At 45.4% G+C, this 23,786-nt stretch overlaps 1 protein-coding gene across 7 annotated transcripts in view; it reads left to right on the forward strand.

Moving 5' to 3' along the window:
• The first annotated feature begins 1,665 nt into the window (after nucleotides 1-1,665).
• Tmem164 (transmembrane protein 164) overlaps nucleotides 1,666-23,786 on the forward strand; it is a 498,963-nt gene continuing 476,842 nt past the window's right edge. For 4 of the 7 annotated variants that reach the window (XM_045140038.1, XM_045140039.1, XM_045140040.1 and 1 more), the window contains exons 1-2: nucleotides 2,135-2,207; nucleotides 2,545-3,225. In XM_045140038.1, the coding sequence (XP_044995973.1) occupies nucleotides 2,839-3,225 (387 nt within the window). In that variant the 5' untranslated portion in view covers nucleotides 2,135-2,207; nucleotides 2,545-2,838. Of the gene's footprint in view, nucleotides 1,779-2,090; nucleotides 2,208-2,544; nucleotides 3,226-23,786 lie in introns of those variants that run through there. The other 3 variants (XM_045140037.1, XM_004659138.3, XM_045140041.1) reach the window with 3 other exon arrangements.

Raw genomic sequence — 23,786 nt, forward strand, 5'->3', positions numbered from 1 at the left:
AGATAGGAAATAAGGGCAGAGGTTGAGTAAATCGTCCAAGGTGACACAGCAAGCACTGGCCAGAAATAGTTTTCTTTTCTTTTTATAATCTAGACCCTGAAAACACTGTTATTCTACCTATGAAAAAGAAAAGGAAGGATTTGTGGCTTCAGTTCACACATTGGCCAGGGCTCCTTAAAAACAGTCATTTTGCAAACACGGGAGTGGTGAGGACAAACTCCCAGCTGAAGGTCAGCATGGAAATCAGTGGGATTAATGAAGCCATTACTAAGTGCTCTGCAGGCATTCTTACTTCTTTGAAGATAGGAACTTGAGGCCTCCGGTTGTCACATGCCACTGTCAGGAGCTCCCTAGCATTGTTCCTTGGTTCTGTTGGTGAGGTTTAACCAAACACGTAAGGAGAACCATTGAGCTTCCGAACTGGTTCCTGTTTTTATTTTATTTTATTTATTTTTTAGTTTTCTAAATTAACACTTGAAAAGCATCTGCACTTGGTAGATGCAGCACAAAGCTTGAAGTTAGACAAGGCTGCCTGGCTTTATTTGTTGGGAAAACCGGACTTGGCCTGACAATACAATAGATTGTATTTTATATTTTGAGTCTGGCCTGCAGCCAGCATCCGAGAAAGTGTTTCACAGGCGAGGAGCCTAACTGGTTTTCGGGATACTCTTCTAACTTATTGTAAGTCTTCAACAAATCAGAAATCTACATGAGGTAAATTCTGAAAGCAGTCCTTTTACTAATCCCTTGCCCACAGAAAAGGCAACAGTCACTGGCTAGAAAGTAGCCTTGAAGGGGAGGACCCTGCCCTGCCGCCGCACGCATTGTCCTGGCTGCCCTTTCCACGTGGGGGTTAGGAAGCAGCTGGTGTCTCGCGGGAAGGGAGGGGGGGAGAGTGGAGAGACCTAGGGGGCTGGGGAGAGGGAGTGGCAATAGCGAGGCGGGTCAGGAGAAAATCCGCAGACCCGGGAGCCCCTGGAAGAAAAACAGGGAGAAGAAATGGCCAAAAAACAGCAGTGGGGAGAGGGGATGTGACTGGGAAGGGTGAGAGAAGTCACCTTCGTGCTCTGGCATGCATCTCCCATTTCAAAAAGGGAGGAAACGGGAAAGGAGGGCTCTATCCAGCACCCCCCCCCCCAAAGCCTGGCTCTCTCTATAGACCGTCTAATTCATTCCAGAAGTTTAGTAGGGGCCGGCTGGGTGTCTAGGGTATGCCCAGGTGTGCAAAGAAGTGCCTGGGGAAAGCGGGTCACAGGAGGAGGAGGAGTCAGACTTGCTTGGCTTCCGCGGGGAGGCCAATTTGGTCTGGGTTGTGAAGGAGCGCGGCTGTACACGCTTGCATGCTCGGAGTGCAGAAGCCGGAGCGGGGAGGAGGAGGAGGAGGAGGCTGGGATGGGGCGGGTGGAGAGGAGCGGAGGCTGGGTGGGGGGTGGACGCGACGGGGGGGAAGGCTTTGGAGGGAAGGAGGCACCGTGGCCCGAGGACTTTGGTGAGATGGAGTGATGGTGTGTGGTGTGCGGGGGGTGGGGGGGTGAAGTGGACAGGAGGAGGAGGGACGCGGGAGGCGGCGGCGAGGGGGAGGAGAGAGGGAGGGGAAGAAGGAGGAAGCGAGCGCCGCTGCTGTAGGGGGAGGAAGACGGGGAGGAGGAGCCGTGCGCGGCGGCGGCTGCGGCCGCCAGGGGAGCCGAGCCGAGCCGAGCGCCGGTGGCCGCGGGGAGCACGAGGAAAGGAGAGGAGAGGAGCGATCGTCCGAGTCCTGGTCGTGGGTCGACCTGCTGGTGAGTAGTGCCCTAAGGAGACGCGGTAAACCTGTCCCCCCCGGGGCCCGGTCAGGAAGGCGCGGGAAGATGCGGCGGCCGGCGGCGGCATCGGCGTCGCTGGGGCGGAGGGTGGGAGGCCGCTTGGAGCCCAGCCCCTGGCTGGCTGGCCCGGCCTCCCGCCCTCGCTTCGTGGCTTCCTCCCGCCGCTCGCCTGCGCGAGGGGGGCAGGTCCCGGGCGGGCTCGCGGCTGGGAGGGTGGCGCTGCCCCGGAGGGCGGGCGTGTGGGGCCGGGGGTGGAGCTGGGGGGGAATCGGGGGTGTACCCGGGGCGGGAGGCTGGACCGGGACCTCTCTAAATTGGCTGGAGGAGCCCCGTCGGCGGCGAAGTTGCTAGCTGGGGGCAGAGACGGCCACGCGGTTGCAGGAGTAAGAGATTTCCCAATGTGGAGTGCGTGAGACGAGGAGCCCGGCGTCCCTGCCATCCCCGTCGCCCTCCCCGCCTGCCCGGCCCCGCTCGCTCCTCTCCTAGCCTCCGCGTGTCCCCTTTCTCTCTCTTTCTCTCTCTCTCACCCTCACCCTCTCTGCCCCCCGGCTCGCTCCCTCGGCAGTGCCGGGTGCCCTCGGTCCCCGCCCTGACCCTCGCCTCCGCCTTCCCCTTGACCCCTGCTTGCTTTGCCACTACCCCGTTCCCCTTTTCTTCCCTCGCTAGTTACCCCTCCCTGCTTCGTTAATGCCCGGTGCAATTGCCTCTTTGAGACCTTTTTTTTTCCTCTCCTTCCTTTTAGATTGGCCAACGGCTCCTTTCAACCCTGCCTCGTTGGTGGCCACTGGAGAAGCGCGGGGGGCTCCCCAGACAGCCGTGGGGACAAGTTAGAGCCAACACCTTATCCCCCTTCCCCCCCCCCCCGGGCCTCGCGTGTAGTTTCCCATCCCCTGTTCTAGGTTGCCCTGGTGTCCGGAGGAGGGTGCGGGGTGTGCCCTCCTTACATGTTCCACCACCCGGACAACCCTCTAGCCTCGTGTTCCATCGCGCTCTTGCTTCCTGTACGGTGGTCAAGTGGAACGAACCACTTTGCATCATGTCCCGGTATAGCTACCAAAGTCTCCTGGACTGGCTCTATGGGGGCGTGGACCCCAGTTTTGCAGGCAATGGGGGCCCCGACTGTGCTGCCTTCCTGTCTTGGCAGCAGCGGCTGCTGGAAAGTGTGGTGGTCCTGACCCTGGCCCTGTTGGAGATCCTGGTGGCCCTGCGGCACATCCTGAGGCCAACGGAGGACGGTAGGGGTAGCCGTGGCAGCCAGCCACAGCAGGTGACCCTGCGGCCAGAGGAAGGCAAGGAGAGCCTGAGCAAGAATCTGCTCTTAGTAGCCCTGTGCCTGACCTTCGGGGTGGAGGTGGGCTTTAAGTTCGCCACCAAGACCGTCATCTACCTGCTCAACCCCTGCCACCTGGTCACCATGATGCATGTGAGTCTGCTGACTTTTTCCTGGGTGGCCTAAGTGTTGAGTCATTTGGATGCTGTTCATGCACTCCATAGTGTAGAGCACCTCATCTCTGGGAAGTGGGAACCTTAAAATTAGTTTCCAATCAGTGGCCGCCTTTGTGCTCACCACAAACTTGGGCTTTTTTCCCCCCTACCTTTGCGCTATGGGTCAGCCCCACAGTGGAGGTGAGGAGCCTTGTGCCTGAACCCTAGAAATGACTGACACTCGGGCCCAAAGCCTTACCATGGCCTGAAGGTGCCTTTCATAAGCAGTAAGTTCAGCCCCAGCCAGGTGCCCCTTCTGAATCATATCTCTGGCACATGGTCCAGCCCCCTAGCCTTTTGCAGTAATTTCCCAGGGGTCTGGTGACACTCTTTTCTGGAGGTGGTCTTCCTTGTCTCCACTGTGGTACTTGGGGGAAATATTTCTAGGGTTTCTCTTACTGAGTCTTTCATTTGCGAGTTTATGCTCTTAGGGTAAGGTCTGTGCTCTTAGAGTGAGGGCTATCTGAGTTGGGAGGAGCGTGAGCAGCTCAAGCTTCTAGTAAGTGCTCTCTGACCCTGACTTCCGAACTTGGGCTGGTGGTCTTTATGCGCAGGGAGAGGGTAGTCACTCTCCATCTTACCACCTTTCTCCTGTACTCAAGCTCCAGGGGTGCTTAGAGAGCTGATTTCTTTACCTCTCTGACCTCATCCATTAGCCATGCTAAAGGAAACAAGATTGGAAGGGGAAATTGCCAGATACATACAAATGATGTCAATGAGGATCAAGAGTGAGACAGTGTTTCTGTTCCCAGCCTCTTCAGGGATTTTCTGAAGCTATAAATTCATGGAGGGGGAGGAGAAAGGAGAAAGGGGGGAAAACAATCAGGCTTTTTTTAGATTCTAGGCTGTAGAAAAGTTAGTGTGTTTTACTCAGGGCTAGTTTTGAAACCTGCCATTAGCATCTTTATTGCTTTTATATTTGTAGAAAGTTATTCTCAGGAGACTTGTGACTACCCCGTGTGGGGCAGGAGGTTGAGATTATTATCTCCATTTTATAGCCCTGGAGGGGCTAGGGTAGAAGGTCGCTTGCCTGCAGCCAAAAGATGAATTAGCATCAGGCATGAAAAGCAAGCCCACTCTCCTTTGGAGTTGCAAGCTGCCAATCCTATTGTGGGGGTGGCAGAGGGTGGAGGGGCTTTCTGTGGGAAGGCTGAGGCTGATGAACATTATGTTACCTACTCAGGGATTAGGTACTTGCTAGCCTTATATTCCTGGAAACAAATTTGATTGCTTGTTTCCTGCCTCAGTTTCCTGCCATGTAAAATGTAAAATATGGGAAAGAACCAATGGCCCCTTCCCATCTTATTATGTGGTTAGTTGGTGAGGATAGCTCTAAGAATACCAAGGCTGCTATTGATTGGGTAACTAAAAGCATCAAATAGAGCTTGGGTGGGCAGCCTTTCCTTTTGTGTCTTCTTGGGGAAGGATGTCATTCCTAGGAAGTACAGGGTTTTCCCAGCTAGACCTTCTGTGTATATTTGAGTCAGACCTCCCTCTTTTTTTGTTTTTATGAATGGGTGTTTTGTTAATGAGAGGAAACAATGTATATGAGCTATGGCTGTGTGTGGCTTTCCGTGCAGAAATGCTTTTTTTTTTTTTAAAGGATGGCAGGTGGTGAGGGTCAGAGGGTGTGTCTTCTACAAAATGGGTCTTGAGATCTTTGGCAACCACATATCCAGCAGGTCAACAAAGAACTAAATTCAGCCGTACTGGGACTGCTGTTGGTGTGCTGACGTCACATGGTTTTTAAGGGAAAGATTTTAGAGGCCTTTAGAAGACTCAGGAGACCTAGTTCTGGAATTAATTAGTTGTATGGCTTTGAGGAAAGTACCTCCTGCACTTTAGCTTGTCTGCATATAAAATGAGGCAGAGTTGCACCTCTAGCTCTTGATAGTCTATGGCTGGATTCTTTCCTCCACTGTCACACTGGGGCATGCTAGAGAGCTACTTTGCAAGGTTTTGGCCTTTTCTTTGTGGGAAATGGAAACTGGTCTCTTCTTTGTGGAGGTTAGGTAGCCAGTCTCCCTTGTGTTTTGTTCTATGTGTCTACCAGTATAGTACGATTGACCCTTGGGTTCACACAGGATGAGGGTCTTTGAGGGAAAACATGGAAATTTGGGGGCTATTTTACTGGCACTTTTTTTTTTTAAGCTTTCATTGAAGCCATAAGGTAGGGGAAGAGTGCAGATTTTTGCTGAGGAATTCCTGACCCCTACCAAGGATTATTATACTCCTTAGCCCTTTACCCCTAAGTCACTGCTTTATATCAGTTAATGAGTGACCTAGGCTGTGATGAATTCAACTTGCCATGTCCTCTGTGTGACTCTTCCCTAGAATCAGGAACGTATGGATTTTTTTTTTAAGTTGATATGAGTCCTTAAAAAGATTAACAGCAGATGGTTGGAATCAATTTTCTGACTTGGTTGCAGGAATGATGACTGATGATCGTATGGAAGGTTCTAGCACTTTACTGTTTATAAGGCACTTTCATATGCATTATCTTATTTAGGGTTGTGATAAATCAGCCTAGGCCCAGAGAAAGAGATGTTAAAATGTTTCCAGCGACTGTGTCTATTCCAAAGAGGAGATGTTATGTATCAAGAAATGCTTCAGCAAGTGAATTAGCGGAATTAGGCTGTGATGTAGCACTAAACTCTGGAGATTAGAAGCTCTGACAAGGCATGGGAGCTGTTTGCTGAAGTGAAAGCGAGAGTGTACCAGTGGATATGTTTGATGTGTGATACTGTCTCCAGACTCTGTGACTCAGTTTTGGCTTTGGTGGAAGGCCTTCTTTCCTAGAATCAGTGTAAGTTTGTAACATGGGCCATGGTGCTTTATGCCAGGAGGTAAGGAGTTGGAGGGAAATCAGTTTCTTTCCACGGCTCCCATTTTTCAGTCTGCAAAATATTCATTTGCAGGGCTATGTTACAAAGACCCCCTCATCATAGCCCTACTGCCTTTGGGTGACTGCCAACTGTACTAGCAGAAGGAAGGGCAGAACTTGTGTCTGAATTCTGTCCCTGATTAACATCCCTGCTGTTGGGTTTCTTTATGGTCTCTTGTCATTTCTTTGAGATACAGTAGACTGATAGTGGGTTGTAGCATTGCAGCCGTGCCCTGTAGCAATTCATTTCCAGCCTCAGATGTTTGGGGGTTTTCAAGATCAACATGTGCCCAGACAGCACTATTAAAACCTGTGCTAAATGTCAGAGATGTCTGCCAGCTACGGCAATTAGGATTTCTTCAAGCATGGCTACTCAGTTCCCTTTTGCCCATGACTTTCTTTTACATTTTGGCAGGTATGGGCTACAAGGAATTAACATATGGAGCATTTGAACTGTTTATCAAGTTAGTAGCACAGGTGTCCTTAGATCGGAGCTGCTACAGTGGGAATCCGGGCTTAGCAGGAAGCAGTTCTCAGCTATTTAAGTCTTAAAAATCTACAGTTTCTTAGCAGACGGGTTAAAAGAACAGATAGGCTCTCTGGTAGTGTTTGTCTGTAGTCCTAGCACTCAGGAAGTTGAGGCAGGAGAATGGCAAGTTCAAGGCCAACCTGAGCTACATGGTAAGACCCTATCTCAAAGCAAAACAAAACACTCTGCATAGTTTGCCTGATTGTGTCTGTAAAGGCAAGCAATTTTAACTTGCTGTCCTTTTATCCTCCTTGAATTCAATTATGTTGTCTCTTTTCTAAGAGCTTAATGAAAAGATCCCTTTTAGACAACTTGTTTAATCATTCCATTCCTGCTGGTTCTGTAATGTGTCTGCTGACATCTGCCTAGCACAGAACATAGCCAGGTACAACATAGGTCATTTACTCCTCAGTGTCTGTGTATATAAAGTTGGCTGTAGCCAGACCAGATATGTAACAAATAATAATTGGTGTCATTGAACTTTAGCTCCAGACACTATTTTATCTTACTCTGTTTTGTTTTATTGCCAGTAATACTGAGTCCCCTTATTTCTCAAATTTGTCTTTGGTATTTAATTTTCTGTCTTCTTTATTTTTAAGAATTCACGAGAAGCTTGATTTCTATCAAATATGGCTTTGAGTTTATTGAAGTTCAGTTTTCTTATTCTCTTTTAACACCCTTGTTAAAAGTGAAGTGGCATAAACTAAAAAAAATCTTGATCTTTCAGTGGCATTGCTTGTAATTTTCTGAGTATACACTAATGCATTCCATTTACTATGTGGTGGCTTTGTTTTATAGAAAACCTTAAGGAGTTGAGAACGGTGCTTTCTGTTTTTCCTCCTTGACTTCCAAAGCAGTACACCTCCTCTTTCTCCATCTGTTGTCTGGAGCACAGGCTACTAATCATGCTTGGGACTGACTTGGTGGGTAATGTGTCAGAAAGGGGTCTAGCCATCTTTAGACAGCTTATCAGATGGAGTGTGTCCTGTGCCATCAGTCTAGGAGAGCACCAGTGAGTGACATTTTATGGGTTTATATGTGTCTCAGCAGCAAGGTATGGCATTCCCTTTTAGCTTGTTTTATCCCTCTACCAAAAAAAAAAATTACAGAAAAATTTCCCATTTTTCAACACTGCAGTCATTTGGAAGCATCCATTATAAAGAAAGGTGGTGTGGATTGTTAGATTAAACACCCACATACAGCACTGGGATATAAAATTATGATGCCTGTGGCCTATTAGGGGAACCTGAGCAAATTATTTAACCTCTTCCTATCTTGGCCTTCACTATGAGAAAGGCTACATGGAAAAAAAAGACATTTTAATTTGCTAATAACTGTGTGGTCACTTATTGGAGAAGCTGGGCAAGCAAAGCTGATCAAATCTGGCAGATGACCAATATGGTTTCACTTTATAGTTAATTCCTTTTCACCTATTTCTATTGCTACTGAAAACCATTGCTTGGATGGTTTCTGCTACTTTTGTCTGGCTCCTCACTCATGTCTGTAGGCCTTGTAATGCACAACATGCAAGACTGGGTGCTAGGACTCTTTAAGAGAAGTCCAGCCTCCACCAAGCAGACAGAAAAGATTGATTTTCCAGCCTTTTCATGCCATGCACCTGTTCATACCACCCAACATCATACTTGGTTTTATTTTTATTTTTTTTTTTAATTTGATTTATTTTCTTTTCAGTAAATACAGGCATTTTGGTACCATTATTTAGGCTCATCTGTGATCTACCCCCTCCCATTAGACCCTCCTTGTTATTGAAAATGGGTCGTGCATTGTGGAGTTAGCTCCCAGTTATTAGTATGATAAATGTCTCTGAAAATCATGACCCAACATGTAACTCTGACATTCTTTCCGCCCCCTCTTCCGCAAGATTTCCCTGAGCCATGTTGGGTTCATTTTTGGTCTGCTTCAGTGCTGAGGTGTTGGGGGCCTCTGAGGCCCTGGCTCTCTGATTTGGTAGGAGTTGATTTTTCTCTGCATTGATCTCCTTCCCCTTTGTGCTGGTATCCAGTTCACAGGAAAACATCACCCTTGCTTATTTCGCCCGTTGTCCTTAGTTTCAGTTGGGCCCCTTCTGAGGTATGTTGGGGCAGAACTCTTCTTAGGATCTGCATCTATCTGGAAAAGAGAAGCAGATTCTCCAACGGAGAGTAAGTTAGTACCCAGAAAATTGAGATAACACTTACTTTTTTGATAGACAGTTTGATAGGTGTAGGCCCTCTTATACCCCGTGATTGATGGTAGCTTGATATTGTAGAGTGGGCTTGTGTTTGGGTATGGTTCTGACTTGTTTCCCAGCTCCAGCTAAGGGTCTAGTACCACTGAGTGGATCAGTTAGCCAAATCAAGAGCAATTGATTCCTCACCATGGCTGTGTACCACTATTGCACTTGTGTGGGTATCACATCCGGTTAATTGTTGCTACTTAGGTTAAACCATACTTGGTTTTAAATAGCTGTATCTTCATGGCGACTGCTCAGAGGCTGGTCCACAGGTTTGGAATTTTTGTCCCTTTGCCCTAGATAGACCACCTCCTCAGTCATTGTGGGATTTCTTTTGAATCCCTTCCCTCTATAAACCATCCTCTGAAGATTTTCCTTTATGAAGCCTTTCTAGATTATCTTAACATGATTCCAGTTATTGTTGTCCTTCTAGTAACATCCTTTGCCCTCCTTTCCCAATGTTCTCAACACAGACTATTAGCCAGAGGGTTAAGTTGAAAGTATTTAGATAGTCTTGTGTTTGGCATGATCTCTTGTTTTTTTTTTTTTTTTTTTTTTTTTTGCATGTTTCTTTAGTCTAGCAGGACAATTTTCTTCTTGCTTTAGTATTTTATTTTTATTTGTTTATTTGAGATAGGGATAGATAGAGAGAGAATGGGCACACCAGGGCCTCCAGCTGCTTCCAGCGAACTGCAGGTACATGCACCACCTGTGCATCTGACTTATGTGGGTCCTGGGAAATTGAACCTGGGTTGTTTGGCTTTGCAGACAAATGCCTTATCTGCTAAGTTATATCTCCAGCCCCAAATTTTATAAAAGAAGAGCTGGAGGGATGGCTTAGCAGTTAAAGCGCTTGCCTAGAAGAACGATTTGTTTTTTTTCGAGGTAGGGCCTCACACTAGCTCAGGCTGACCTGGAATTCACTATGTATTCTCAGGGTGGCCTTGAACTCCCGGGGATCCTCCTACCTCTGCCTCCCGAGTGCTGGGATTAAAGGCATGTGCCACCATGCTCGGCCTAAGCAGGACAATTTTTATAAGACAAAGCATACAGTAGTTTAACTTCCTGCAGAACCAAGTATAATGTTATACATGCACATTAATTATTTAATGTGTGCCTGGACAATGGTGACTGACTCAACTGACAAGAGTTGACATTTTGCTTTCCATCCCCTCTGGTGGCCTTTGTTCCCTTGAAGTCTTATGGTCGTGGTTCCTATGTCTACTGTGTCCGGGAAGAGAATCTTCCAAAGTGCTTTTAAATTAAATTAAATTAATTTATTTATTTATTTTACATAGCTAGAGAAGATCGGCAGACTGGGTTCTAGAGCACACACTTCTTATAGCACTTCCAACACAAACTGGAAGTTGGAATCTGCTTGCCTTCATCCTGATCAGGAAATTATGATATTGGATCTTGGTCTTTATCCCTTGGCAGATATCTGGAGATGCCAACTTTCATTTCTTGTGTCTTTAATATCATAAATAAAAAGAATGTTAGTAGGCTAGAGACTCTTCCCTTCCTGTACTTTTTAGTGGATAGCTTACTGTCATGATGCCTCTTTGCAAATATTCTTTACAGGAGCCAGATTTCTTGGCTTTTCCTACTCACTATACATCTCATATATATGGGGTATTCATGTTCTTATGTCTTTTTGTATTTAATTATTTGTGTCTTTTGTACTAAGTGGTCCTCAAACTATTTCCCAAGCACAAGGATTATAGGAAGACACCACTACACCTGGCATTTTAATTTTATTATCATAATTTATAATAAAACGTAGTGCTGGGCAGTGGACCTCAGGGCCTTGGGCATGCTAGGCAAGTACTCAACCAGTGACCTACACAACAGTTCATTTTTTTAATCCTGTGTTTTATTAACTTGAGGGTACCTTTTCTCAAAGGTTCCTCTCCTGCCAGTCACTGGCCCAGCAGATAGGAAGATTACTATGGATGAGGACAGCAGTGATTATCAAACTTTCTTTGTGAAAGAATCCCATGGAATCCAGGTATAATGCAGATAGATGCCTGGCTCCCTATATAGCCAGCTAAGGAAGTCCAGACTGAGGACGGAATCTGTATTAATAAAAACCTCCCTGGTGGTTCCCTGTGGTGAGTCTTGGACACTACTTTGAGAGGCATTACCTGGTGGAGAATGTATTAAGTGAGAGGTTGGTTCAAATGCTCATTCTGACTGATATGAGCCTAGTTGGCCTGGGGACAAGGACTTTCATCCTCTGGCAGCACCTCAGTGTTTATGTAGGTGTTAGGTAGTATGGTTCAAATGAGAGGTTGAGGTCACCCAAATTTTTGTGAGGTGGGTTTTAAGGTGGTTGTAGAGTGAGTTGTATCAGAGTATTTCAGACAGGCTTCCTTTGTTACTTTCCAGTTCATCTGCATTCCCTCCCAGCAAGCCACTAAGATCTACAGACTAACAAAAGGAAATTTTGATACCTGGTCCTTGCATGCTCTGTGTGAGAGATTCTTGTTTTGAACAGTTGTAGGACTTTATTCATTCTTGCATTCATTCAGTAAACATTGATGAAGGCCTGTTGGCATTCCAGACATGAGGGCCAGGTACTAGAGATTCAAAAATAAATAATAGTCTTTGATCGCTTGTTGCTCATAGATTAGATGAGATAGATAGTAAAATAGATCAACTAAATTACAAGAATATGTGTATAATCAGAGATTTGAATGAATGCAAAGGGGTCTTCTAGTGCATTTAAGGAAAGCTTTATAGAGGAGGTGACATTTGATTTCATCTGGCTCATGCCAGAGACATATTAACTCCATAAGAGTAGGGGACCTTTTTGGTCTTGTTCTGTGCTCTGTACCTAGAACAGGACCTGGTTCTAGTAGGAGCTCAAAAAACGTCTGAGTTGGGCTGGAGAGATGGCTTAGCGGTTAAGCGCTTGCCTGTGAAGCCTAAGGACCCCGGTTCTAGGCTCGGTTCCCCAGGTCCCACGTTAGCCAGATGCACAAGGGGGCGCACGCGTCTGGAGTTCGTTTGCAGAGGCTGGAAGCCCTGGCGTGCCCATTCTCTCTCTCTCCCTCTTATCTGTCTTTCTCTCTGTGTCTGTCGCTCTCAAATAAATAAATAAATAAATAATTAAAAAAAAAACAAAAACGTCTGAGTGAATGATAGCAATGGAGGAAAGAAAGAAGGGAATTCTAGGTGTAAGAACTAAAGTGTAAGAGCTGAGGATGCTCTTAACATGTGTAGGGTTTCCAATTTAATCTCCATCCCTACATAAAACAGAAACCGAAGCTAAAGCTAATGTGAGCAGAAAGCTGGGAACATAGTTCAGTTGGTAGAGTGCTTGCTTAGTAGGCTTGAAGTCCTGGGTTTGATTGCCAATGCCTCATAAACCAGGTGTGGCACACACTTGTAAACCTCACACTTAGGAGGTAGAGGTAGGAAGAACTGAAGTTCAAGGTCATCTTCAGCTATATAGTATGTGTGAGGCCAGTCTGGGCTCATGATACTCTCATAAAACAAAGCTAAACAAAACCACCAAAAACAATATATTCAAATGCATAGTATCTATCACTGGACAGTGACCAATTGTAACGTGGGGCAATTTGCATCTTATTGTCAGGGGCATATTTCTTCTTGTTTCTTCTTCAGGAAGCCAAATGAAACTTTAGGAATGTTCTATCATTTCTGGGCTATTGTTAAGAGAGCCACAGACAAGACGACTTGATGAGGGCAAGATGGAGAGGTGTGTTCTCTGGGCTTTCCCAAGGAAGGCCCTTATTGTCAAGGACAGATGCCCAGAACATTAAGGTAAGTTAGTAGACATTAAATTCATGGAGATAGCAAGCAGTCCGCATGCAGCCAGGAAATGATTTTTAGTGTCCCATAGGATGGTTGCTGACATTAATGATCTAGTTCTAAGCAGAACTGATAACATATAGTTGCCTTCCTCCATCCCATCCCTTCCTCTTCCCCCTTTTTTTTTTCAAAACTTGCCTTGTCTTCTTCCCTTTCTTTTCCATATCCCGTGTTTCTGCAGTCTCTACCTGAACCACTCCATGTCTACCCCCTTCCAGAGTATTCCAAATCTGAAACAATTCCTACTACAGTTTAAAATGCCTATTTTAGGGCTGGAGAGATGGCTTAGCGGTTAAACGCTTGCCTGTGAAGCCTAAGGACCCCAGTTCGAGGCACGGTTCCCCAGGTCCCACGTTAGCCAGATGCACAAGGGGGCGCACGCGTCTGGAGTTCGTTTGCAGAGGCTGGAAGCCCTGGCGCGCCCATTCTCTCTCTCTCCCTCCATCTGTCTTTCTCTCTATGTCTGTCGCTCTCAAATAAATAAATAAAAAAATGAACAAAAAAAAATTAAAATGCCTATTTTATTAGAAGATGTGACATCCCTGAGGGAAATAAGAAAAAAAAAACAGTTCCATTTTAAGAAACTCACACTAAAGTGGGGATGTTACATGGACAGCCTCCATTGGACATCTGGGAGAGGATGAGTTTAAGAAAATCTCCTTGCTGATTTTTTTTTCTTTCTGTGCCCCCCTCCCCTCCATTGCAATATATTCTTTTCTTATAATACTGTATTTATTTATTTCCACGTGTATGTTATGGGAACACCAAGGCCACTTGCCTTTGAACTCCAGACATATGCACCATTTTTTTTGTGTGTGTGTCTGGTTTTATGTGGGTACTGAGGAGCTGAAACTGGGCCAGCAGCTTTTGCAAGCAAGAGCCTTTAATTGCTGACCCATCTCCTTGGCCCTTTTAATATATTCTTTAATTTTTTTTTGTAACTTTACACTTTTTGATTTTATGTATTTTTCTTTTTGGTTTTTCGAGGTAAGGTCTCAACTGTAGTCTAGGCTGACCTGGAATTCACTTTGTAGTCCCAGGCTGGCCTCAAACTCACAGGGATCTCTCCTACTTCTTCCTGAGTTTGAGTGCTGGAATTATAGGTGTGTGCCACCACCCCCAACACATTTTTGGTTTCTATTAAAAAAAAATATTTGAGGGCTGGAGAGATGGCTTAGCGGTTAAGCGCTTGCCTGTGAAGCCTAAGGACCCCGGTTCGAGGCTCGGTTCTCCAGGTCCCACTTTAGCCAGATGCACAAGGGGGCCCACGCGTCTGGAGTTCGTTTGCAGAGGCTGGAAGCCCTGGCGCGCCCATTCTCTCTCTCTCCCTCTATCTGTCTTTCTCTCTGTGTCTGTCGCTCTCAAATAAATAAATAATTAAAAAAATTAAAAAAAAATATTTGAGAGGGAGAGAGAATGGGGAAGGCAGAGAGAGAGAGGGGAGTGGGGGATGAATGGGCATCCCAGGGTCTTAAACTGTTACAATCAAACTCCAGATGCATGCGCCCCCTTGTGCGCATGTGCAACATTGCATGCTTTTATCACTGTGTGTGTGGCTTTTGTTGGACCTGAAGATTCAAATGTGAGTTCTTAGGCTTCACAGTCAAGCAACTTAACTGCTAAGCCTTCTCTCTAGTCCTTGGTTACCTTATTTTTTTTTTTTAAAAAACAATTTAATTTTCACTTCATTTTATAGGTAGGACTGATAATTTTATGTAACTTTTTTTTTTAAATTTTTTTTTATTTAATTATTTGAGAGCAACAGACACAGAGAGAAAGACAGATAGATGGGGAGAGAGAACGGGCACGCCAGGGCTTCCAGCCTCTGCAAACGAACTCCAGACGCGTGCGCCCCCTTGTGCATTGGCTAACGTGGGACCTGGGGAACCGAGCCTTGAACCGGGGTCCTTAGGCTTCACAGGCAAGCGTTTAACCGCTAAGCCATCTCTCCAGCCCAACTTTTTTTTTTTTTTTAAGGCTGGGTCTCATTCTAGCCCAGGCTGACCTAAAATTCACTTGGTAACCTTAGGCTGGCCTTGAATTCAGTGATCCTCCTATCTCTACCTTTCCAGTGCAGGGATGAAAGGTATGTGCCACCATGCCTGGCAAGTTCTGTGACTTTTTTTCTTTTTTATTGGTTTTTCAAGGTAGGGTCTCACTCTGGTCCAGACTGACCTGGAATTAACTATGTAGTCTCAGGGTGGCCTCGAACTCATGCTGATCCTCCTACCTCTGCCTCCTGAGTGCTGGGATTAAAGGCATGCGCCACCATGTCTGGCTTCTGTGACTTTTTTGAAGGAAAATAACCGTTTATGTATAGCTTCTAAAAAAAAGTGGCCTGCAGAGTGGCTTAGTGGTTAAGGTGCTTGCCTGTGAGGCCTAAGGACCCAGGTTCAATTCCCAAGAACAAACTTAAGCCAGATACACAAGGTAGCACATGCTGGCTGGAGTGTGTTTGCAGTGGCTAGAGGCACTGGTGAGCCCATTCTCTCTCTCTCTCTCTCAACAAAATAAACAAAATATTTTTAAAAAAGAAACCCTGAGTGCTGGGATTAAATGTGTGTACCACAAAGGTCACCCTGAGACTACATAGTGAAGTCCAGGTCAGCCTGGGTTAGAGTGAGAACCTACTCGAAAAACAAACAAAAACAAAAACAAAAACAAAACCCACCCTTTAACTTGCCATCTCAAGACATTCTGTGTACTCACAGGTTTCAAATTTTAGATCCTGTTTCTTCCATCTCTCACTGTTAACCTCAATAAAACTGACAAGCACACACAGAGAGATGAATGTAATTATATTCCTCTTGCCAGCCAGTATCATCACTTTCTGTTTGTCATTGTGTGTATGTATTTGTATGTTTGTGTTTTTCCTTTGGATAAGGTTTCACTAGCCCCACTTGGAACTCATTTTATAGCCCCAGGCTAGGCTTGAACTCAGAATGATCCTTTTAACTTTCAAATGCTGGGATTAAAGGTGCCTATGCCCAGCTCCTTAAAAGGAAAAGTAATGCTTTGTTATGACTACCTGTAGTTTACAAATCAGTAAACCCTATTTGTTTCAAGAGAAACAATAAAAGCCTTTGTTCCTTTACCTTGAGCTAATGTTTTTAAGCAGGTGGCCTTTCCCACCCTCCTTGCTCAAGGTTTGACCTTTTTCCTCCTTTTCTCCAGACATAAGAACTGGGTTTATAAATGCCTTTCCACCCTATATCCTCTCTTTCAGGGAATGATATCAATATAAATTTTTCTTCCCGGGAGGAGGGGACTTGGATGCAGTGGTTAATCTGAAGGCCTGGTCAGGACCCCTCATTCTGGTCTCTAGTCTCTCCTGTTTAAGCCTGCACATCTGCTGCTGGTATTTAAAGACACTTAACACTTTTTGCCAACCTGAGATCCTCAAGACAGTGATTTGGATGTCTCCTGGTTGGATGTGGTTCCTAAGTATTAGCTAGCTTCTTGTGGACATGCCAGAGGGAAGAACGTGCCATGAGTTTTGTTCTGGATTGGTTGATTCTGAAAGAAGGGCATGGGTGGCAGGAACTTGGATGTGGGAGAAGCCTGGCATGTTTTAAGCTCTGACCTGTGGGAGGTGGGTGTGAGAGTGTGAGTGAGGTCATCTGGGTGTGGGGGAGGAAGCATGAGTGGCCCTCATCCATCCCGGTGCCTTCTGTCTCCTCATCTCAGTCATACATCAGCAGTGCTATCACCTTGGGATGTATTTTGCTGGTGAGTGGAATTGCCTTTGCCAGTTGACCAGCTGTGTTTGCGGAATGACTCTGTCTGACTATGCTCTAGCTGTTGCTAGCAAAAAGACATTTCATTCAGGTGCTGATTAAATAAGGCACGGAGCCAGATTGCACATTAAGGCCCTTAACTATGGCTCTGGGAGCCCTGGCTAAACACTTATTAGATGTTCTGGGCAGGGCATTAGTGGAAACTGGTGGTAAGGTGTTATCTTCAGAAATCAGCTTGATGGGTTGATGGAAAATGGGAGCAAAGAGCCAATTCTAGAAGAAGGTTGATTTTCTTTTCATTGAGGAACCACACCTGAGTTGTACAGAGAAAGAGTAGACAGTCCTCATCATTGGCATTTACATACTAATTTCTTGCTTGGTCTTAGCACATCTGGATTGAGACACATCAGGTATTTTAAGTAGGGCAGTAGAAATACCTCCATGTTCTAATGCAAGTTTGGCTTAGTACAAAGAGCTTTAGGACCCTATTGCCTGGTTTCAGATTTGTGCTCCATCACCATGGGACCTTAGGCATACTCTTTAGCTGTTCTTCCTCTCAGTTTCACTCATCTGTAAAATGAGGCTACTAATAACCCTGGCCAAACAGGGTTGCCGTGAGAACAAAATGAAATGATTTCAATCAAGCATTGAGTAGAAGTCCTAGATCATTTTATGCACCCAATGAATCCTAGTTTTTTGTTTTGTTTTGTTTTTGTTTTTTCCTCTATCTTTATTCTATGCACTTTATAGCTTTAGATTTCACATTTATCTCAGCAATCTGTTTCAGTTAATTTTTTTAAATTGGAAAGAAGGAGAGAGAAAGAGGCAGATAGAGAGAATGGGCACACCAGGGCCTTTAGCCACAGCAAACAAACTGAATCCTAGTTTTAAGTGATGGTGACAGTACTTATATAGTCTAAGGAAGCAGTAGTGTGCTGGGTAGGAGTATAGGCTTTGAGGTGATACAGATCCAGGCTCAAATCCTTCTACCAGCTATGTAACCTTGGCCAAGTTAATGTCTTAACCCATGTCTCTACATTTGTGAAATGGAATTATCACACTTAAATATACCAGGACCATGAGGATTAAATGAGAAAATATTAGTGAAACACTTAGGCTGTGATAATGAAGATGATAAGGATGACAGTAATCCCTGCCCTTCCCTCCACCACCATGATGACAGTGGAAATGAGGAAAGCCATTGCTTCATCTCATCTCATTTCATGGCTGCTGCTGGGAGCTTTTGTGCCTGGTGGTAGGAATTTAATACGGGGAGATTTAAGAATCTCAGTTAGGGCTGGAGAGATTGCTTAGTGGTTAAGGCACTTGCCTGCTAGCTAAGTCTAAGGACCCAGGTTCATTTCTCCAGTATCCACATAAGCCAGATGCCCAAGGTGGCCCATGTGTCTAGAGTTGGTTTGCAGTGGCTAGAGGACCTGATGCACCCATTTTCTCTATCTCTATTTGCCTATTTCTATCTCTTAAATAGATGAATAAATAAAATGTTTTTTTTTTAAAAAAAAAACAATCTCAATGAAGAAACGGCACCTTGGCATCTCAGTGTCATGTAGTGGGCAAAAGTACTGGTTTCCATAAAGCTTGCACCTGGGTGGTAACAAGTCAGTGGGTAGTATGAAGGTTACTTTAAGTCAACCAGTCCTTTCTGAAGAATTGGGAGGTGGCTCTGGCAGGAAATGTGGCTTTCTAGAGACCCCTGAGATAACTTGTTCCTGCTTGCTGGAGTCTGGCTCCATGGTGCGAGTTATTTGAGATTGGTAGTCTAGGAAACCAATGAGTAGATGAACAAAGTATGAAAGGAGTGGTTTTGGGTGGGTGGGTTGGGTAGAGACAGATGAATGGATTTTTTTTTAAATTTATTTATTTATTTATTTATTTATTTGAGAGCGACAGACACAGAGAGAAAGACAGATAGAGGAAGAGAGAGAGAATGGGTGCGCCAGGGCTTCCAGCCTCTGCAAACGAACTCCAGACGCGTGCGCCCCCTTGTGCATCTGGCTAACGTGGGACCTGGGGAACCGAGCCTTGAACCAGGGTCCTTAGGCTTCACAGGCAAGCGTTTAACCGCTAAGCCATCTCTCCAGCCCAGGGTTTTTTTAAATATCTTTTGATTAAGGATTAGGTAATTGTTCATGGATAAAAAACTACTTATAGGGCTGGGAGAAAGGCACCTTTATTTTTATTTATTTACTTATTGTGGTGCAGGGAACCCAGGGCCTTGTGCATGTTAGCAGGCAGTTTGCCATGCAATATATGTCACGAGGCCCAGAAAAAGCAGATTTAAAATGGCCCAGTATCTTAGTGAAAAGGGAAATACACTGTCATGGAAATGGTGCTACTTAGGGGAAAAGACTCCCTGTGCCTTTCCTTACACATCAGCAGACAGAAACAGATGCACAGTACTTCTTCAACTCTGGGATATGGTAAACTTGTCTTTTCAAGACCTGCTCTGTTTTAGCATAGACTGTGTTCTAGGGGGTCTAAGCCACTAGCTACTAGAGGAAGATTCTGTTTAAGTGTAGCACGTCCATGCTGTGTAGCCCCTTTGTCATGTGACTCCATAGCTATGGGCTAGGAGCCCCCCCCCCACCATTAGAGGACCTCTGAACATATTCTCAAGCATTGTAGTAAATAGGCATTTTTAGTCTTGGAGTTGAGGATTGAGAAGGCTGATGTCGGGTTTTCTGTGATAAATCTGATTCCCGGGGAGCAGCTGCTTTCTACAGCAAACAGCAACCCAAGAAAACAAGCAGCATTAGAAATCAGCTGTTCCAAATTCACTGTTCCAAGACCTAAAGAGCACCATAACAAAAGCTCCTCTTCATATCTGCACTTGTTCCTTGATGGTGAGCATTTGTTGAGGGTTCCCCTCATTGAAGTTCCAGGCACTTGAGTGTGTGCCTGTCCGTGCCTGTCTCTGCACTTCATTCTCTGCCCCGTGCAGGAATGTGGCCAAGGGTCATGTGCATAAGTCCTTCATTATCTTGAGCACTTTCACGCTGAGCTCCATGGGGAGGGGGCGGCAGAGGCCCGTCTTCCTGAGCCTGTCTCCTCATTTGCTGGGTTCTCAGTCCTGGGAGGAATATGGGCACCCCAAGGAAGAGCTTTTTTTACCTAAGTCTGCTCAGAATACTCCCGAGAGCCAGCACCAGCCAAGGTCATGTGTCCTTGATTGCTTGTGGGGTTTCTGGCCCAGGAGTGAAGAAAACAGCTTGCACCCTCCCCCAGCCCTGTGGCTGTTCTTCCTGGAGAGGCCTCATGGGGGGAGTTCTGTCTTGGTCCAAGGAGTGAGTGGTGACCTTTAGGCTAAGGCCGAGTTGGATTTGTGCAGAATGTGAAGTCTTGTCCCAGGGTCTCCTGACTTGTCAGGTCGTGTTTGGCCTTATTTCACAGCCAGCACTGTTTGCTCAGATGGACACACGTGGGAAAGCAGGCTCGGATCAGCTTCCCAAATTTTTTACTCCCTGCTTTGGGTCTGTCCTCAAAAACAATTTGCAAAGTACATTGTGCTCCACACCTGTTTTGTTTTTTTTTTTATTCTTCCTTCCATAGCTGGTTTACAGTGAACTGGGATTAAATCCTGGCCCCTGCTGTTACTTGGGAACACAGGGTCCAGTTTGTGACTTTCATAGTCCCATAGATAAATGAATTTTAAAACCTGAGAAGGGAGCTCCATGACCATTTTAGAGTTTGGGTGAGAAAAGAAACAAGGCAGGTCAGCTAAAACATCCCAGCAGCTGTTGGAAGGAGGGAGATGGTATGGGAAGAGAGAAAGCTAAGCTTTTCGAGGTAGAGATATTTCTGCAAGAAGCTGCATGCAGGTAGGAGGGTCTTCAAACAGGGAGATCACTGAGAGTGCCAGGGCAAGCATGCTTACGATTTTTGCTAGAATCTGAAGTAGGAGGAGGGAAAAGGAAAAGTTATCTTTTTAGTTGTTCTCAGAGAAGCAGGCAGGCTTGCATGAGGAAGGGGCTTCTGTAGGTATAAGTATCTGATCTCATTAAAGGGGTAAGTATTCTCCCATTGCCTAACCACATCTTCATGTCTATCAGTGTTCTTTAGGAGTGGTCTCCTGGCCAGGTAATTGACAGACCCATTTGGATTAGCTCTTAAGGGAAGGGCCAATAGCATGTTTTGTGATGTTATCTTTTGGGCAGTTGAGAATGCCAGAGGTAGAACTGATATCCTCTTATTTTAATAAAAAATCATGTAACAAGGTAGATTAAAGAGATGAAAGAAAAATAAAAGATCTATAAGCTAGCCATTGGGAGGCAGTGGCTTCCTCCACCCCCATGCACCTCAACAAACTCTGCTACCACCACCTTCTGCCCTTTCATATGAGGTTTTAAATCTTAAGAAGGGGTAAGCGTGATGCTTTCTCTCCCTCTCCTTTCATGATATTGTTCCTTTTAAGAATACATAGTTGAGATGCTTCCCTATATTAAAAAATTAGTATGGTACCAGAGAAATAGGAGGTGGGGTCCAAAGCTGATAATGAGGGGAAGGGTCTGTCCCCAGTGACCTCCAAGCTTGTGTATTGTCTGAGTAGCTACCTAACATTGCCACTTAGGTTGGCATGGGATTTCTATGTTCTTGTTAAGGATTTTGAGGACAGCTCATTTTGAGCCCTTCTCACGATTTCTTAAATACTTTAAACCAAGAACAAGGTCTGATGGGCAAAAAAGTGACAGATTTCAGAGGACATGCCCACTGTCCTTGATTATTATGTACTTTCTTTCTTTCTTTCTTTCTTTCTTTCTTTCTTTCTTTCTTTCTTTATTTATTTATTTATTTATTTATTTATTTATTTGAGAGCGACAGACACAGAGAGAAAGGCAGATAGAGGGAGAGAGAGAGAATGGGCGTGCCAGGGCTTCCAGCCTCTGCAAACGAACTCCAGACGCGTGCGCCCCCTTGTGCATCTGGCTAACGTGGGACCTGGGGAACCGAGCCTCGAACCGGGGTCCTTAGGCTTCACAGGCAAGCGCTTAACCGCTACGCCATCTCTCCAGCCCTATTATGTACATTCTTGAAAAGTTAGGAATAATAACACTTGTGACTTTGTTTTGGGGGCAGGCTGTATGTCTTTCTGAGGAGCTCAGGTTGGCCTCAAACTCAGGTTCTCCTGCCTCTGGTACTGAGTGCTAGGACTATAGGTATGTAGCACCATGCCCCAAAACATTTGTAACATTTTGGAGCACTCACTGAATATGCTGCAGGCTCGTGTTAAGTCTGCTGCCTGACTATTTCAGCCTTCCACAAAGGTCATTTTTGTTCTTGTTGTTGTTCTTCTTCCTCTTTTTTTTTTTTTTTGATTGGGGGTAGGGTCTGTAGTCCAGTATGATCTGAAATTCACTATGTAGTCTCAGGCTGGCCTTGAATTCACAGGGATCCTCCTACCTCTGCCTGCAGAGTGCTGGGATTAAAGGTGTGCCTGCCCAACTTGTTTTATCTACATTTTTCATTTGCTTCTAGCTCATTTCCCCTTTTGTTGACATGTTGACACAGGATAGTGTAGCAACACTTTCTTAAATTATTGAAATGGCAGTGACGAGAAGCCAAAGCTGAAAGAAATCAGCTCAGAGGTCTCTCTCGCCTCTCATTTTCTAGAAAAGCAAACATACCCACACAAGGTGGAGTGATTGTCCAAAGTTGTGACAGAAGGGTGGGGAAAGTGTGAGGTGAAGAATGGTATATGAAAGAAACCAGTTATGGGGAGAAAGCCTGGCAACCTCCCTGCCAAAGCTGCCATGAGCGAGCATGTGGCAGTAAAAGCACCACACTCCACAAATAACCTATAAAGGTGCTAGGCTTCTAGGCATGGGTGCCATTGAGTTTCTAACCTTTCTCCTCTTTTCAAAGTGTACTCTTAGTCACAAGTTTCTTCTGCTATTATCAGTGTGTCCCAGTCTCATTTCTTGTTCTGGGACATGGTAATATGGAAATCCCAGTGTGTACCCACCTGATCCTTATATATGCCTATAACCAAGTCCCACAGCTCAACAGAAGCAGGTTGGGTTGTTCTCCTGATTTTCAGCTTAGTGTCTAGCACAGTGGCACCACATATGGCCTCCTTCCCTCCTTTTGTTCTTGGTACAGAATTTTGTGTGGTACAGTGGGTCAAACTCCAAGGACTCATACATTGTAACAAAGTACTTTATCCCTAGCCCCTATTTTTTTTTAAGGTAGGGTCTTGCTGTAGCCCAGGCTGACTTGGAATTCACTATTTAGTCTCAGGCTGGCCTTGAACTCACAGGGTTCCTCCTGTATCAGCCTGGTGTGGGCCACCATGCCTTGGGTGGGGTGGGGGAGAAATAGGAATGGGCACACCAGGGCCTCTAGTCACTGCAAATGGACAATAGACACATGTTCCACCTTGTGCAGCTGGCTTTACGTGAGTACTGAGGAATCATACTAGGGTCATTAGGTGTTACAGGCAAGTGCCTTAGCTGCTGAGCCATCTCTTCAGCTCTCTCCCCACCTCGTGTTGTGAACAATGTTGTCCACTGCAGTCCTGCAGGTGAAGGATATCTCATTGCAGGCCACTTGTCTTTCTAACTGGTAGAGGGCCTCATTTTCTGTTTTGGCTTTTTTGCCTAGCTTTCCTTCTTCCACAGAGGAGCTTGGCCCCATAATAGCATTGCTTGCTGCTTGCCATGGGTGTGTAGTGCAGGGAGCTATGTGTGACTATGAGCCTGCGTGTAGAGCCAGCATGACGTGTTTCTAGACGGTGGTTATTTAGAAATGGGATGTGTTCAGCTGTGGCTAGAACCAAGGTCATCACTTCCTTCCTCCATTCAATACAGAACTGCATCCAATCTTAGAGAACAAATCATAAAGCAACTTATATCAGAACCCAGAAATTTGTGTAGCAGAAGCAAAAGGCCAAAGGAAAAAAAAAAAAAGAGCAAACTCACCTATACCACTTCAGTGGACTTGGTCAACACTGCAGAATACTAGAAGGAATACTGGGAAAGTGTCAGCCAGACAGATTGGGGTCCTGGTTGTAGCTTTGCTACTAAAATCTTGAGGCACAGGCTTGTCTGTGGCTTGGTCTTCTTGTAGAATCAAACTGTAGTGTGCTAGTTAAACATGCAGACCCATGCAGTCAGACTAGCTGGCTTTAGATTCTAGCCCTGCTGCTTTCTAGCTTGGGCAAAGTCATCAACATTTTGAGACCTATTTATATTTCTTGTTCCTTTTGAGGTTATTCAAAATTCATTTTTGTTTCTTACCAGATAAAAATATGTAAATTCCTGGG

The sequence above is a fragment of the Jaculus jaculus genome, chromosome X (genome assembly GCF_020740685.1).
Source record: "Jaculus jaculus isolate mJacJac1 chromosome X, mJacJac1.mat.Y.cur, whole genome shotgun sequence".
Classification (NCBI taxonomy): Eukaryota; Metazoa; Chordata; class Mammalia; order Rodentia; family Dipodidae; genus Jaculus; species Jaculus jaculus.